The sequence below is a fragment of the Lathyrus oleraceus genome, chromosome 5 (genome assembly GCF_024323335.1).
Source record: "Lathyrus oleraceus cultivar Zhongwan6 chromosome 5, CAAS_Psat_ZW6_1.0, whole genome shotgun sequence".
Taxonomy (NCBI): Eukaryota; Viridiplantae; Streptophyta; class Magnoliopsida; order Fabales; family Fabaceae; genus Lathyrus; species Lathyrus oleraceus.
This window is the reverse complement of record NC_066583.1, coordinates 110,865,422-110,884,195: the sequence shown is the minus strand read 5'-3', so window position 1 is coordinate 110,884,195 and position 18,774 is coordinate 110,865,422. Positions and strand designations below refer to the sequence as shown.

At 34.7% G+C, this 18,774-nt stretch overlaps 1 protein-coding gene and 1 pseudogene across 1 annotated transcript; one reads left to right on the top strand and one right to left on the bottom strand.

Annotated features, from left to right (window-relative positions):
- Nucleotides 1-2,091: 2,091 nt before the first annotated feature.
- On the top strand, nucleotides 2,092-4,476 carry LOC127088075 (putative cyclin-A3-1). Its single transcript, XM_051028985.1, has 8 exons — nucleotides 2,092-2,537; nucleotides 2,642-2,874; nucleotides 2,977-3,052; nucleotides 3,147-3,223; nucleotides 3,330-3,363; nucleotides 3,454-3,603; nucleotides 3,692-3,826; nucleotides 3,933-4,476. Exons 1-8 carry the CDS (start codon nucleotides 2,229-2,231, stop codon nucleotides 4,002-4,004), a joined length of 1,086 nt encoding a protein of 361 aa, XP_050884942.1. The 5' UTR covers nucleotides 2,092-2,228; the 3' UTR covers nucleotides 4,005-4,476.
- A 10,344-nt stretch (nucleotides 4,477-14,820) lies between these two features.
- On the bottom strand, nucleotides 14,821-16,375 carry LOC127079060 (FBD-associated F-box protein At5g56370-like; annotated as a pseudogene).
- Between the last annotated feature and the right edge of the window lie 2,399 nt (nucleotides 16,376-18,774).

Sequence of the window (18,774 nt, the reverse complement as noted above, 5' to 3'; positions counted from 1 at the left end):
AACCACTACCGCAAAGTTATCAGATAGTCAAACACATATGCAGTAAGGTGGATCAACAACATTCCATTGGAGAAGTGGACTAGGGGATACGACAACGGTCAACGATGAGGCCACATGACAATAAATCTTGTGGAATCAATGAACCATGTCTTCCAAGGCATTCGAAACTACCGATAACCGCTCTAGTGCAAGCAACCTATTTTAGGCTAGGGGAGCTGTTTGAGATCAGAAGTTCCAAATGGAGTCCACTGTTATAATTTGGGCAGTTGTTCAGTGATGCTTCAATGAAATTCATTAAAGATGAAGCTGCCAAAGCTAACACACATGTGGTCACGGTGTTTGATCTTACTAAAGGTTGGTACAGTGTTGCCGAGTCAATGGATCACAATGAAGACATGCCGAGGAGACACTATCAAGTGGAACTAGATAGAGATTGTTGCGATTGCGGAAAGTTCCAAGCCTTTCGTATGCCCTGCTCCCATGTCATAGCGACATGCTCAAAGGTTCAACATGATCCTTCAAACTTACTATCCAACGTTTATAAAGTCATAAACCTTTGCAATATTTATGAAATTAGCTTTTCGGTGGTAGCAAAAGAGGATTACAAGCCTGCATATCAATGGGACATTCTCTGGCACAATGAAATAATGCGAAGAAAGAAAAAGGGCCGCCCAAACAACATTCGTATTCGAACCGAAATCGATACAATGAACAAAATGGTTAGATTATGTAGTTCATGTCGCCAGCCTGGTCATAATCGTATAACTGTCCTAGTGTTGGACTAAGCACAACAACATAATTTTAATTGTAACTCTGATGCTTTATATTAAAAACAACATTAATTTCACATGATAAGCAAAACAAATACAATAATTAAACAACAACACAAGCAACTACAACAAATAAAATAACATCACAAATGAATACAACACATAAACAACATAACCATGCAATTACAACCATCAAAACAATTTTGTGAGAAGTATACATCATCATGTGAACGTCTCTGTAAGTTTTAACATCCAACCAAAAACGAACTTCTCCATTTTGGTTGAACGTCGTATCAAGCCATTAAATTCTCCTGATCCTTTCACCATCTGCAATTTCTCCATCTAACCAACGGTTCAAGGTTCTGTTCAGATGTTCAAGCGTATCTACATTCCAAAGTTGGATCTTCATCGAAGTCTGCACTGCTGAAAAAATTAAATCGACATTTCTCTTTTGAATATAAGGACACAAATATGAATATGAAGACATTTTAAAGAAAAATGAAAGGAGATAATAAGAAGATGTGTGAAAAATTATGGGAGAGTGATGCTATGTATTTATAGATGGAGTGGTGAAGCAGTAGCCACATGCATTGACGCACACATAGTGGACTATGCATGCGCCTACACATGCATGCACCACTCTTGGTGGCACCATGACCATGCATGCACCAATGCATGTGGCGCAAATGAATAATATTTTCATTGGATGCGCCAATGTACCTGACGCCTATGTTAGATATTTTTGAAAAAATAATTACTTTGATAAATATTTTTAGATAATAGTTATTTTAGATTTTTAATTAAAAAACTTGATTATTTAAAAAAAAATTCAAATATGAAAGTACCAATCCTAATTAAACATATCCTATAATAATATTAATTATGAGTAATTATTCACCAAAGTTCTCAAGAATTCCAAAGATTTCACATGAATTATATTATGCAAAAAAGAAAAGAAGACATCATTTTAACTTATTGCATTTTTAATAGATGGAAAAAAATGACGAATATCACATTTAACAACAACAAAAAAGAAAGTTGGTAAAATAACTGGCGCGTATTTTCTTTACCTGAAATATGCAGTATTTTAAGTGAAATTTTTCTACCGCATTTTCTTCCGGGTGAATCTGAAAATAGATTTAAAATATTGAAAAATTGAAGAGGTGAAAGTGCTTGAAGTAAAAAAAGACCAATAGCGGATAGAGCCATCCCAAGCCTTTTGAATTTAATTATATTAAATTAATTGAAAGGAGAAAACGAGCGCTCGCTTTGACCGCCATATTAAAAAAAAGAAGAAGAAAAAACCAAACTCAAATTGCGCCCATTTTCAAATCCTACGAAAACCTACTAACTATAAAAATGAAGGTTCACTTCCATTCATTCTAAAACCCTAGTATTTCGCATTTCTCTTTCCATTGTGTTTCAGAGCAGCACTGAACTATACCCAGAGAGAGAGAGATGGAGACTCGTGCCTCAAAGAAAAGAGCAACCACCAATCAACAACCGTCTGTCCTTGTTCCCAAAAGGCAGAGGGTCGTTTTGGAAGAATTTCCAGATCTCGACATTTCTGATTACCGGCCTCTACAGAAACTCCAGTGTCGAAAAAACCCTAACCTCAGCAAATCAGCATTAACTTCAACAATTTCTTTACTTCCTAATTCCAATTTGGATAAGTCTGTTTGTAACAAAAGCAATGCTAAACGTGACAGTCAGCAGATTATCGAGCCTTACCTATCCGATATCTCCGATTATCTTCGCACAATGGAGGTAATCTAATCCCCCAATTTTTTGTGTTAATGATATCTCAATTCATTGTGTATTTTCACTGACGATTTCTGTGTGTTTAAATTAATGGATTGCTTGTTTCTCAGATGCAGGAAAAACGAAGACCAGCGGTTGATTACATGGATAAAGTTCAGACATGCATTACTACAAATATGAGGGGAACATTGGTGGATTGGTTAGTTGAGGTTGCGGATGAATACAAACTTCTCCCTGAAACTCTTCATCTAGCTGTTACCTACATTGACAGATTCCTATCTATCCATTCTCTCAATAGATCCAAGCTTCAGTTGCTCGGTGTTTCCGCTATGCTCATTGCATCGTAAGATCTCAACAACTTTTTTTTTAATTATTATTTTTATATATTTTAAATGTCACGCTGCTTTGTTTAAGCATTAAAGTTTCATCAATTTTAAATATGCAGGAAGTATGAAGAAATCACTCCACCAAAAGCAGTGGATTTCTGCCAAATTACTGATAACACATATGAACTGCCTGAGGTAAATATAATACTAATTTCTCTATTCCTGTATCAAAATTTCTATAGTTTGTTCATTTTTGCTTTGTTTCTCATATTTATTGCTGTTAATGTAGGTTTTAGAGATGGAAGCTCACATACTCAAGTCCCTAAATTTTGAAATGGGAAACCCTAATGTCACCACTTTCTTAAAGTAAGGATCCTTTTTCATGTCTTAGATTTGAATTATATAAACTTTGTTGGAGTGAGGTTACTTGTACTGATTATATTTATTTGCTATTTATTTTGTTTCACTTTAGGAGGTTTGTTGCAATTGCTTCTGAGAATCGAAAGGTAAGTTGAAATACTGTTTCATTACTAGTTAACATTGTCAAATGCTTTCATAGTGACACTAATTTTTGTTTGTTTTTGTTTTAATTGCAGACTTCCAATTTGCAGTTTGAATATTTGTGCAACTATCTTGCTGATTTAAGCCTGCTTGACTATGAGTGTATAAAATTCTTGCCTTCTGTTGTGGCTGCCTCTGTTATATTTCTTGCCAAATTTATTATCCGGCCTAGAGTACATCCTTGGGTAAATACTTGATGTTATGGACTAAAATCTATTTGATTATCTAAGAGGGTAGTCTTTCAATGTACTTAATGTTTTGAATCTATTGCAGACTTTGTCCCTTTATGAATCACTGGGTTATCAATCTGATGATTTGGAAGAATGTGTCACCATTCTTCATGATTTGTATTTGTCAAGAAGGGCAGCATCCTTGAAAGCTGTTCGTGACAAATACAAGCAGAACAAGGTGATTTTTTTATTTTATTTTATTTTTTTACTTTAAGTATTTATTTTGTTGTAGTTAATTCTTATTATTTCAAGTGTATTGACATGAAATCATTTCTCTGGAACAGTTTAAATGTGTAGCAAACTTGCCTTCCCTGCCAGAGTTGCCAGCCCTTTACTTTGAAGAAGTTCATGGCTGATAATTATAAATGACTTTTTGAGGCGTCTAATATGAAAGGAATTAGTTTCTTCTGCACAAATGGAGATGATTTCAAATTTTGGTGTTTTGGCTTGTGGAAAATAAATCTCTGCTACAGAAGATGGTGATATTTTCAAAATATACACGACTTTTGACAATTATTCAACGACGGATAGCAACCTCTGTTGGATTTTGCTAGTCCAATTATCAATTGATGGTCACATCTGCCAGATTTTGACAATCCTTTGCTAATGGACCAACTTTGTGTTCAAGTTGTCAGATATAGGCTATTCTCCTTCTATCTTGCCCATGATAAACTAATTCATATGTTTGGTCACTTGCTGAATACTATATTGTTTAGTGTTGTTTAATTGTTTATGATTATAGAATTGCAAAAGTGTAAACAATATAAATAGCATATAGTATATGATATTAATATTTTTTGCAATAATGAATACAAGACTCTTCCTACATAGATGAAATATCCATGTCTATCATAATTCAATAATTTGTATCCTTTCTGTTGTCACATAATGTTACAATATAACTACTAAGTTCATTTTTCATTCATCTATAATTAACAATTTACTCAATTATGTTAGCTGTTTTGTAATAGTATGTTAGAGATAATTACTGTCTAACAAACTTTGGTTAAATGGGCCTATTTAAAGGCAATAAGCCCAACCTCTAACTTCTTTTTCACTCATATATATATATATATATATATATATATATATATATATATATATATATATATATATATATATATATATATATATGGATAATTTCTTTTCCCATCTATATAGGTTCTCCCAAACTTGTGACAAAAAGTAAAAAATATCTCATATTTTTGATGTCCCATATTTTCGAAGATACATCTTTGGACGTACCTGTTTCTCACAAAATTGAACGCCAACAATTTAGACACCCCAATTATACCTAATTTTTGTTTGGAATTGCATCTTTGAATGTTTACTGAGATGCATATCCGAAAGTAGCCCTGATATTTCAAATAAAAAACAAAGATAGTATGAGCAAGATCTAGAAACAAAATCAACTTGACATTAAATTAAAACATTAAACATTACATAGATAGTTGTTAACATCAATTCAACATTACATATCGTTATAAATGAGTAGCTTAGGATATTGCAACATATTGATAATATCGCCGACGAATCTTTCAATATTCACATCCACTTCAATCATACTCTTTGATGCGTAACAATAAAATGTACTCCACATGACATGTAAATCTTCATCTGCTTCAGTTCAAAGTTGGTGAAATGTATCTTCCTTTCGTTGTCAATCGATGGTGAATGATATCGAACTTGACAACTCTCTGACTTTCTGGATATCGCACGAGAGTATTCAGTTTGAATATCATATCGGTGAGAGGTGTGTCATCGGTGACCCTTAATTGAAACGACGACTTTGCGCCATTTAAATACACAAATGCAAGGTGACGACTTGCATTCGTTCTCTGATTGTTGTGTATTTTGTAGAAAATATAGGTTGAGAGACACCCTATTTATACAAGTATTGGATCACTTTTGATCTTATAAATCTTATCATGTCATCAGATCACTTTTCGAAGATGTATCTCCGGTTAAATCCTGATTTTTTTTTACGAAAAAGAGTGTTTACGGATATGCATATCCGAAAAGTTCAATGATGTTTTTTTTAATATGTATGAGGTTTACTTGAATATACATATATGAAATTACCCTGAACCAAAATCAAACTAGAACCTATGTATGCAAAAACAAAAAATGCAAACCTTAAAATTTATAAACTAAAATAGTAGACATTAACACCATTATTGCTGAATATATATTACTTATGTATTAAATCGTATCAAGATTACATCGTTTAGGATAATACATTAAAAAAAGTGTATCGATTACAATCTAAAATGTCTCAAAAGATGCATCACCACATAAATCTACTACAAGTTCCTCCTTCGACTTCTCCTTATTTGATTCTCTTTCAAGCTCGTTCAATTTGGTGAACTCTTACATCCTTTCTAGCAAGTGACTTGATCAAGTGTTCACCGTGAAATTTAGTAAACAAAATAAGTTTCAATTTACTTAAGGGATTAAACTCGAAAATACCCTATGACATATTTATGTGAATCATAAACTTTAAATAATTTTGACATCAATGTCGAAATGTACAGTTTGAAAATAATACAGAACTTTAAACAAGTCGAAATACAAAGAACTTTCAACTGGTTCTAAATCCTCCAAATCCTCTGATGCTTCGTTGGCTGATACAGGTGACGACTAGGCAAACCTCTTTATCCAGCAACTAAAAGAAAATATCGTTGAAGTTGATCTCCTCAATGCTATTGAAGAAGACGCTCAACTTGGTCGAGCTCAAGAAACACCGGGTCTCTGATTCTATGGTCCAATTCTTGTTCGACTTTGAAGCTTATTTTGACAAGGTCTGTCAGGACATCGACCTTAAAAGAACCAACATTGCTCGACTCCAACAAACAAAAGAGGCTATGGCTGTAGCCTGAGACTTGAGTGATGCGTCTGAGAGGAAGTCGATAGGCTCGAAAATAAACTCCAAGAGTAAATATACACGAAAGCTTCACTCGATGAAAAAATTGTACAATGTTGTGCCAACATTCTTGAACTGACCAAAGAAATCGGGAATCTGGAAAAGCAAAAAGCTAGCTTGCTTGAGAGAAATCATTGCCTACCAGAGAAATGATTGATCAGGAGGCCACCAAAGGTGTTAAATATGCTGAAGCTGCTCTCAACCTAGGACTTGAAATTGAATCTCTGGAAGAAACTCATGATCGATTAATGGCAAATCTCAACTTTTCTAAGATCAAGCTCGAAGAGTCCAAATCCAAATTCCCTGTTTAACTTGTACTTTGATTTTTTTTGCTTCTAGTATTTTGTAATTACTTTGCCATTTTGATACTTTTATGAATACCATTTTGGCGCTTTCGCATCTATATATGTTATTCTATTGTAATTAGAATATCTTATAGCATATGTTTATACCTTTTTAAGTATTTCCTATTTACTCTCAGGATTCGATGATCATATGCTAACTCTTCAATCTCATTAGCATTATTTGAAAATGCTTGAATGATTCGAAATGGGCCCTCCCAATTAGGAGACCATTTATCCAGAGTCATATCTCTTCGATCCATAGGTAAAATAACCTTCCACACATAGTCTCCGACTAAAAAGGTCTTTATCTTAACCTTTTTATTACAGGCCTTAGATACCCGCTCTTTTTGCCTTATTAAGACATCCAACGCTGTTAACCTTTCTTCATCCAAATCAACCATTTAGTCCAACATCATATTCCTATAATGATTAGATGGAATCTCACTATGCCTTTGAATTCGAGATGACTACAAATATATTTAGACAGGTAGAACATCCTCATATCCATAAGTCAATCGAAAGGGAGTAGTAGTATTCATCGCCTCTTTAGGAGACGTTCGACAAGCCCATAATACTTGGTCTAGAGTTTTATGCCAATTATTTGCCTTTTCCCCCACATGTTTCTTAATCAAACTAATAATAACTTTATTGGTTGCCTCGACTTGGCCATTGGCTTGGGCGTAATAAGGCGTAGGCATTAATAACTTAATTCCCATCTCAGAGGCAAATTCTTGCATCTTTCGCTCAATGAATACCGATCCCTGATCAGTTTTAATGGTCTCAGGAATTCTGAATCTATAAATAATATGTTTTTGAATAAACTCTATTATTGCTTCTTGGTCAGCATTGACTAAAGGAATCACTTATATCCACTTAGTAAAATAATCAATATCCACCAAAATATACTTTTGACTTTTAGATGATGCTGGCCAAATTTCACCAGTTAAACACAATGCCCAACCTCTGAATGGCCATGGCTTCGCAATTGCATGTAATTCACTTGTAGGGACATATTGAATGCCCGCATGCACTTGACACTCTTGATAATTATTAGCGAACTCAATCCAATCCTTTAGCATGGTAACCAATAAACGCCTTGCCGACACAACAACCATCTCATTTTGTGTCACACTTAATGGGCACCACATGCTTCACTATGAGTGTTCAATATAGCTAGATACACCTCACTCTCACCAAGGCATTTTAGAAAAATACCCTTAGGAGTCTTCTTGAACAATTCGTTCCCTATGATAACATAACTCAAATATTTGCACTTAACCTTTTGAGCAGTTGATTCAGTCGGATTCTTTAAGTATTCGACTATTGATCTTCGCCAGTCAATATTAGTCAAATTTTCAATGGCAAATACCTCAAAATTTCCAAGATCTTATGAACCCATCTTCATCATTATTAGATCCGAAGGAGACAACCTTGTCGATTTTACTCTTCCTCGTACTTCAATCAAATCCTCTAACTTCTCTTTTAACTCTTTGTATCCTGAAGCAATTTGTGCCAACTAATTTTCCTTTTGATTTTCAAGTCGAGGAACATGTTAAATGCCCATAAAATTGAAACACTCGATTAGTCGGTTGGATATATCAAAGCACATGGTTAAGTTTTCCTTAATACATCTATACTCATTCGTTATCTACTTAACAACCAATTCAGAGTCTCCTTTTATCTCGACTCTTTTTGCCCCCAAATCTAACAAGATTTTGGGATCATATATTAAAGCTTCATCCTCAGCCTCATTATTTGAGAAAGAGCCATCAATTTTATATTTGAACTTCGTCGGAATCTTATCAGGTGAAATTATTAAAATTACAATTCTAGTTCCATTTTTATGGCTGGAGCCATCAAAGCATAGCTTCCAAGCTTCTAGCTCCAAATAATTTTGAGGTGCCTCGACTATTGCATGATCGACGATAAAGTTTGCGACCACCTGTCCCTTTATTATTTTTAAAGGCACATATGTAGGAAATATTCTGTTCGGGCAAGAGCCCATTTTCCAATTCCACTATGTAAAATTGGTTTGGATAAGATGTGTTTAATAATGTCAAAATTCAAAGACACATACACATCAACTGGTTTTATATAGTATTTTAATTTCATACATGAGAAATACAAGCAAAGACACATATTTTCTATAAGACTATACATAGTTTCTGCATCGTTCAAGACTTAACCGAGGTAATAAATTGCCCTTTTGATACCATTATCATCCTATTGTGCTAACATGTTTCCTATAGTCAAGTTTAAAGCAGAAATATACAACCTCGTGCATTTATTTCTAACTGAAGGGTAATTGGAGGATTCATAAAGTAATCCTTTATTTCATCAAAAACCCTTTGATGCTCTAGCTGTCATTTGAACATTTCCTTTTTCAAGCGAAGTAACAGTGAGAATGGTAGAATATTGCCACTCAAGTTTGAGATAAACCTCCTAAAAAAATTAATCTTCCCCAATAAAGATTGAAGCTCTTTCTTAGTTGAAGGAGATTTAGTTTCCATGATAGCCTTATTCTTGTTCCGATTAATCTCGATGCCCTTCTTATGGACAATAAAGCTAAGGAAATCTCCAACTTGTACATAGAAAGAACACTTAAGAGGCTTCATTTTTAGTCCGTACTTCCTCATTCTTTCGAATGATTGCCGAAGATGGTCGAGATGATCATTTCCCGATGCAGACTTAATGACTATATCATCAATATATATTTGCATGAATGTTTCAATATAATAATGAAAAATAGAATCCATCACCCTCTGGTAAGTTGCCCCAGTATTCTTAAAGCCAAATGGGATCACCACCCATTCATAAGTGCCTAAGGCTCCTGGACATCGAAACGCCGTTTTCGGCACATCTTCATCTACAATAAAAATTTGGTTATAACCAGAATAACCATCAAGCATAAAGAGATATTTGAAACCACTGCTGAGTCGACCAATATTTTGGCGTCAGATATTGGATATTCGTCTTTTGGGATTCCTGCATTCAGATCTCTGAAATCGATACAAACCCTAAATGTTCCATTTTTCTTGATCACTGGAACAATATTTGTAAGACGTTCAACATACCTTGTTATCCTTATGAACTTGCTTTTCAAGAGTCTTTCGATCCCCTATTTTATTTTACACATAACCTCTTGTGCAAACCGTCTAGGCATCTACGTGGCCGACTTCTTCCCATTCTTTATTGGTAGTTTAACTCCACCAAATCTCTGCTCAAACCTGACATTTCGTTATAATCTCAAGCAAAACAATCTTTAAATTCATGAAGCAATTGAATTAGCTCTAACCTTAGACCCGGGTCGATGTCGACACTGATATATGTTGCCCTATTAATGGTTCTATCATCCAAGTCGATTTCCTCAAATGGATCTAAGGGCTACATCTTTGTAGTTGACGCGACATGATCCTTTTTGAATCCAAAAGGCTTATCATCATAGATGCAATCGAGTCTCGGGCCTTTCAAGCCATGATCTTCTATGCCTGCTTGTTGCGTCTCTCTAAGTAACTTTGGCTCAACGTTGGTTCTCTGCCCCATGTTGAATACCTCTAATTCGTTGGCTTCGATCTCCTCGTGTGGTATCTCGGCCTCTAATACCGATTTTAATCTATTTTTGGCTACATAAGCCGAAATTCACTTTAATGCATCGAACTCAGACACCATCGTCCATTTGTTGTCTCATCACCATCACTGAATTTGTAGTAAGTGTTAGCATTACTTGGGAACCAAATCCTATTCCTACTTGGGGTTGTATGGTTCGACCAGGGTTACATATGGCAGACACAGATGCAAGTATTGGTGAATATGCATTCTCAGCTTTGTCAGCAAATGTCGAAGGATTAGTGTGTAGGTTTGCCATCATTGATGTTGGCATACCTTAAGGTTGTTCACGCCCCGACATATGCATTGTGAAATTGGTGGCAAAAGGTCTAAAATCCGTTGCCATAATTGGTCTGGGAGTCACTGGGTAACTCTGTGTTATGGAAGGGGAAAAACCATCCCTTCTTATGGATTTAATGGTATAACCGTTGTTGACGATATGTCCATCGCGTTAGCAATAAAGGTGACTTGTTATGTCGAACTTTCATTAACTGTGCCTGCCCCAATGCTATTAGCTGGTTGTTATCCATTATTCTTGTTTCTGGGAGTAACCATCTTCTTAATGTATCTCCTCACTAGGTTTCTAATTTCTCTTTTGGTATCCTACCACTCCTCAATCTCATGCACACTCACAATATAAAAAGTTTCTCAAATGAAGAACTTAAAAAATAATTTTTTTCCAAAACAAAAAGTATAAATTCACACAAAAGGGGTCCCACCAGGTGTGCCAATTTGTTTACCATGAAACTTAGTAAATAAAACAAGTTTCAATTTACTTAAGGGATTAAACTAAAAAAGATCTCTGTCATACCCCAAAATTCACCCTACCCTTCACAATTGTTCATCTGCATAACCATTGTCCAATACAAGAGGACAAGTATCTTGGATTCCGAGCTTTGTGCTTGCACCTAGTGGAGGCTAGGGTTTCCTTGCAGCTAAAGGTAGCTAAAGCTATAAAACCCTAATGGGGGTATCTCTTGAGACTAGTGTATTATTCCCAACATTGAAGATTCAACTATGGCTTCTTGGTGAAGCAAAACCCTAATTTGGGATCCCCACTTGATCATGGGCCCCATAAACCCTAATTGTGTCCCATACCCTTGTATGTGCCCTCCTAACCCTAATTTCATCTGATCATTCCATTGTGGCTTGATTCTTTTGATTGGTCAAGCTTCACCCAACATTCCTTTGTTTAGGGCCATTCATGTTGGTTCCTTGGTTTTGATTTCCTTCATCTTGTGCCGATGTCCATTGGTTTGAGCCCAAGTGCATGCCTTTCCATTTCATCTGATCATTTCTTCATGCCTAGTCCAAGTTCATGTCTTGCTTAGGCCTATTTCATATGGTCATTTCAAGTACCTAGTCCATGTTTTGATTAGGCCTATTTCATCTGGTTATTTTTAAATCAAATCATGTTCATTACCCATTTGCATAAGCCTTGCATTTCAATTCCATAACATAGACCATACATCTTCAAATTCCAATCATTTCAATAAGGCAATTTTACATTAAACTGATATAATTACAATATAATTTCTAATCCATTCGAAGTTTCCCAGATACCATTACATTTAAATTTCAAAATTGTAATCATACGTTACATAATTTCTATTTTTCCATATAAACCCTACTCTAAACCATTACATTCATTCAACATAAACCCTACAAAAATCATGTTTGTTTCTTTTCATGACTTTTATTTTATTTGTCTATGTTTTTTTGATTGATGACAAAGGGGGAGAAACATACTTAGGGGGAGAATCGTAATTCATTTTGATATACCTATATTCATAAATCAGAAACTAAATATTGTTTAATATTTTTGATAATAACTACTTAGAAGAATAGTTTGTTAAGTGTCTTGCAGGGAAAAATCAAGAATATCAAAAGCTATTGAAGTCTTTCAGATCAGAACTTAAGTTACCAGTTTTTGAGGAAATGGTCTACTCTCGGAGTTTGAAGCTTTAACCTTGCTGTTTAAAAAGTATTTTAACCAGACATCAATTTGTGAGGAATTGAAAACTCGGCATCAAGTTCTGAGAATTGTACTTGACTAAACCAGGTCCTAAGGTTTATAACTAGGCTCTGAAGCTCTTTAAGAAGAATACATAACCAGGCCCCGAAAGCTCTTTCAAAGATTCAAAGAGAATTTCAAAGAGAACCAGACTATGAAGCTTCTTCAAAAGAGTTCAACCAAGCTTCTGAAGTGAAGCTCATCATAATGTTGATGTCAACAACCAGTGCTTTGGATAACATCAAGCAATTTCTGAAGACAAACCAGATTCTGATGGAAGATCATTCTGGTACTTCAAAAAGGTTAATCAAGAACGTGTTCTTTCGTTCTGATTTTATCTTTTTAGGATTATACATCTCAGGGGGAGCTTTGTGCTTCTGTAAGATGTATCTTTTTGTGATTACCCTGTACAAAAATGTTCATCAAAATACATATTTTTGTCATCATAAAAAAGGGGGAGATTGTTATAATAAGATTTGGTTTTGCATCTATACCTTGAGTTTTGATGATAACAATGTTGTATTTATATGAGAACAATTTTGGCACCCTATTGGTTTGTTATTGTGTAGCTTTAACAGCTAGTTCTGATTTTGAGTTTATGACGTGCATTGTCATCAATTTCTGAACAATGTGTTCTAAATTTCGCTTATGCATTAATAATGAGAAGTTCTGAAAGATGTTCAAGTTGTTGCTGCAATAATCTTTCTGCTTTTGTGCTGATTCAACCCTGAGAAGTTTCTGAGGAGACGCTATGTTGTTGCTGCAACATTCTCTTGGTTTATGCTTCTGGATGTGACTCTGATCATTAAGCTTCTGAAGAATGGCAAGCTTCTGAAGTTATGTTACTTAACTAAAGATTCTGAAGATCTCAAGCCATGCATTGAGGTCATCAAGGTTCTGACTGAAGATTCTGAAGATACTGAAGATCTTAAGCCATACATTGAGGTTATCAAGGTTTTGACTAAAGATACTGAAGATCTCAAGTCAGACTACTGACGTTGTCAAGGTTCTGACTGAGGATTCTAAAGTTTCTGAATCCAGCTGTGTGTTTCTTCATTTTATGCTTCATTATCTATTCATCAGAAGCCAATAGTTTGAAGATAAGATCAAAATGGACACGTTATCAAATAGTACATGGTACAAATCAAATATTTCTTCCACTATCTGATATCGTGGGCAAATGACAATATTATACATCACACAAGTCATTGATATTGTGGGCGAAGGACGGTACTATGTGTCAGTCCTTTCACTAATCCAACAGTGGACAACCGCTCTAGTGGTATCCCCATTTTGCCCTCCAACGATCTCTTTCTTATGCTATAAGTAGGACTTGGAGACTTGAAGAAAAATTCAAGGGTTACAACAATTTGACAAGTCTGTTTCTTCATGAAAAGATATCAACTTTGTGCATACTTTTCTTTAAGTATTTGTTTTTTATTTGTGTAAAACCTGTTTGTGTAGAAGAGATATCAACTTTGTTCATACTTTTCTTTAAGTATTTGTTTTTCATTTGTGTAAAACCTGATTGTGTAGAAGTAACTTGTAAACACAATTTTTTTTATTCAAACTTGTTGTTTGAAATTCCTTAAGGAGACTAGGGTATAGTCATATCCTTGAGAAGACAAAGAAAGTTGTTCTTTGTGATTCCTTAAGGGTGTGTTTGTTTCAAGGTTTTAAAAAATATTCCCGGGAATATTGCCATAGGAATGCAACATTCTCATGTTCGATTCAATTTTTAAAAAAGTTTAAATAAATATAAATTTTGCTTCTCATTTTAAACTTTTATAAATTATGCATTATTATATTAATATATAAAATCTGTGTCCGTTTCCTATGTTTTTTACATTAGCGGGATCCTATATTTATGTCCGTGTCCAAATCCGAGCTTAATAGGTCAAAAGACAAAGCAAACAATGCCTATAAAGAGCTCGTAACTATTCAGCAAGGACAGACGTTATTATACATATAAATTCTTTTAAGTCACCAAGTAACTACAATGACCTCCATTTTTAATGGCCGCCGACTCCCAACCAAGATGGATCTAATTAAACGTGAGCTTGGGAAGTTAGAAATGTAGGAAAAAGTTTTATCAAGTGGCAATGCAACAAAAATAAATTCTGAATATGATATCTAACATAACATTAAATATGAAGACCAACTCATTATTAACAGTGACTTGTCTAGGGAACATTCACATCTGTGAGAACAACGAACGGTTTCGTCTTTAAGTGAGTCACTTGTAAGCATCCATTCCACAACAATTGAAACTAAAGGGAGGTGTTCTAACTTTTCTTTGTCAATCTAATTTAGAAAAAGTGTAATCATACTAGCTTACATTAGTCCATACAAAACAACAATGACAGGTCAATCTAATAAGCTCTGGAATTCTATGTGGCTATTGCACGCATGCTCTATCAAGTATCATTCAAATAAATAAGAGTTTGCACGTGGATGAAATCCTTGTGCACGAAGATAAATCTATTGACATTTGAAGCTTTTCATTTGTGTCAAAGAGTTTGTCACTCTCAATTGTCATGTATATATTTTGCAAATCGAAGCTCACAATTCAAGTGACTGTAATTTCTAAATTCGCATGTTGTAAGACGAGATAAAAGGCATTCCGGAACAATTTCTGGGTCCTCCCATTCTTTAATAGGGAAATAGTAGAGTGCATGAACATCAACCTGAATGATAAACAATTGAATTTTTTTTAAAATAGATAGAAGTAGAACTAAAAAAAAAGAGAGGGGGCAATGGTAGTAACCTTAAAGGCTTCATGAATGATAAGAGTTTGAAGGTTGGGGGTATTTTGAAGCATTTGTACGAGCCAACGCCACTTGAAAACCGCAAAATCTTCACTGTCAAAGCTGAATATAAGGTCGAGGTGGGTTAAATTGTGAAACACACCGGTAATAGTAGGTGGGCTCCAATTCTGCATTGAGTAAGAAAGATGTTAGTATGGAAGAATGAAAGTGATAAATTTGGACAAGGGAGAGATATTGATACATACAAGTTGTATGTGGAGATGCTCTACATTATGAAGCCACTCAAACCCAATCATGAAATCACCGGAAAGGTTAGCTCTGACCAAATTGGATAGGCTTGCCATGTCTGTAGGAGACATCCTAGTTGGGATATTGACTGTTAAATCATTAATTTCCAACTCTGGTAGAATGGGGCAGCCAGATAGAAGTTTATGGAGATAGTCAATATATGTGAAAGTGACATATTCCAAGTGAAGGACTTTGAGGGAGGGAAGATCAACGAAAGAAACGTCTTTCAATTTTATTCTCTTCAATTTGAGTACTGTCAAGGTTTTTGTGGTTAGAACTAAAAAGGCAATGTGGTTGGATGGCAGAGATCGATGATTAGGTTTTCTACACGTCTTGTGATAGCGGCATAAACAAAATCGTGGAAATCCTTGTAGCAGAAGAAGCGATATTGACATTTAAGGTGGAATGAGAGGATTGGTAGGGTTTTATCTCGCATGGTAATGAAGGAATTGAAGAAACTGCGAAAGGCGAAAGTGTCTGGAAAGGATCTGTCATCTAAGTAGATGGTGCGTTGTGAACGCCAGAGTTGTTTCCAACATTTTGAAAGGATGCTCGTGGCAAAGGCTTCTTTGGTCGGAAGGAATGAGAGAATGTGATCAATAAGCAAGTCAGGCAAAACACTTATTCTGGACTTTTTTTCCCAGAATGTCCCAATGTTGAAATAATTTTTCAGCAATATCTCACTTTGATTTTTTTTTCCAAACTGTCCTATTTTTTTATTTGGACTCGTCCATTCATTAAGCGAGTTGATGAAGGACTTTTTTCGCTGGGTAGGCTCGGCCATTCATTGGCCGAGTTAGTGAAGGGAGTAGTTTTTTTATAACTATTTTAAAAAGTATTATATAATTAAATAACTTTATTAAAATTATTATTAAATAGTTTTTTAATTAATTCTATATTTAAATAATATAATTGATTTTTTTAAAATAATAATAATATTTTTATAAAAATATTTAAAATAAAATATTAATAATAATAGTTTTTTTATAATAATAATAGTTTTCTAATATTGTTTTTTTTAAAATATTAATACTAAAATGTTTTTTTTAAATATTAATAATAGAAATGATTTATTTTTTTAAGAATTACAATGGAAGAAATACATTTTATTGATATAATGGAAGAAATATTTTATTGATATAATGGAATGAATACATTTTATTTATAGTGACCGCCTGTTCCATATCTTGTGCCAACTTTTTTGCGTTTTCCCTTGCCCAAGTCTTCTTGTCTTTATCTTGCGGGAGACAGAGATGAGTCGGAAGACAATTCATCATGGGCGTCTTGTTGTTGATGTTGTTGTTGACTTTGATGTTGTTGTTGAAGGTGAGAAAAACAAGAAAGGGGGGGTTTGAATTGTTTTGAAAAATAAGCGCTTTTCAAAAAGAAAATCACACAAGGATTTTATACTGGTTCGCTTATAATACAAAGCTACTCCAGTCCACCCGGCCAAGGTGATTTCGCCTTCAACAAGGACTTAATCCACTAATCTTGAAAGATTACAAACAACGTCTAAGAGAAAAATCTCTTAGCCCTCTCAAGTTTACAGACTACACTAAGTCACTTGAGGAAATCAACAAACAATGAATGAAAGATTTATGTAATCTAGAGTGCTTCTAGGAAAGCAAATATTACAATAGTATGAACAAAGTGATTCACGTTATAAGCAAAAGCTTCGTGAAGATTTAGAGAGCAAGAAGGTTTTCTTGTGTTGATGTTTCAGTATAATTTTTCCTTGTATATGTAGTGTAGCTGAATGTTGATTTGCAATCCTTTATATAGATCAGTGAGGTAGTAGTTGAAACTGGTGGATATTGAGATGAAGTTACGCCATCACATAAATAGCTTCTGCAGGATGACTTTTTCTTCTTGAAATGACTACTTACCACAAGTAGTATTTTCTTTATTGAAGTTGTAGATTAACGTCTCTTTCTCAATTAGGAAATCCATTTGCAAATCTTTTCTTGACTTAAACGTTACTCTTTCATGATTAGCAATTCCATGCTCAGAGTATTTTGTGTTTCTGGAGAATCTTGAAATCTTGCTTCTGATGTTAATCTCTTTTGAGTTCTGATGGATTTCTTCAGATAGCGCTGAGAATTTCTGGAGTTAGACAACCGTTGTTCAGAGTCAGAACTTCTATAGCGTATTCTTGTTCAGATGCTACTAATGTATTGCTGTTTTGCTCAGAGTTAGACTTTCTTGAACGTGTCTCCACTTCAGATGCTTCTGATCATTTGATAATTTGTATCTGATCTAGTTTTGTATCTGATGACATCATCAGATTTCTTCCTTCTTTCTTTAGAATCCTGCACACTTAGAAACTTTTCGTTAGGGTGCCATTTTTGGTTTCATCCTTTGTTATCATCAAAATCAAGGAATCTGTTGTAGAACAATTTTTGTTCTTACAATCTCCCCCTTTTTGATGATGACAAAACAACCTTAATTAGCAGATGAAACATGAAAAATATTAGATCAGATAGACAGAAGCTCCCCCTGAGATAATGCTAGGGAGTTCAGAAGTTCTTACCAGAGTTTCTTAAGTACAGAGGTTTCTGAAACTTTCTGCAATTTCTTAAGTCCAGGTTAGATAAATTTTATTTTTAAGAAAAAGATATGTTGCAGAATGCTTAAGGTATCAGACAATGTTTTCATCAGAGCTATTAATGACTTCTCCCCCTTTTTGTCAGAATAAAAAAGACATAGAAAAAAAAAATAAAAAAATAAAAGGGTTAAATACACTTTACCCCCCTGTAATGTTAGCGATTTTAGGGTTACCCCCCTGGTAAAGTTATTTTTTCAATACCCCCCTTATGTTATGTAGATTCCTTCATAGAACCCCATAATATCCAGGTGGCATGGAATCTTGGTTTTTTATTTCAGACGTGGCTTTTTAATTTTTTTATTTTCACATGTGAATCTTCATTAGGTCTCCAGCATGGCATAAACTAGAAATTAGGGTTCCAAATCCATCCCTCTCTCTCTTCGTGAAATCCATCCCTATCCCAAATCCATCCCTCTTTCTCTTCGTGAAATCCATCCCTACCCCAAATCCATCCCTCTCTTCATTTTCGTCCGTGTCCCCTTCATCTGGGTTATGGGTGGCAGCAAGGCATCTTCCACGAGTGAAGTTGGAAACGGCTTACCAAGATGTGGATGCAATGAAACCATGAAGTTGTTGGT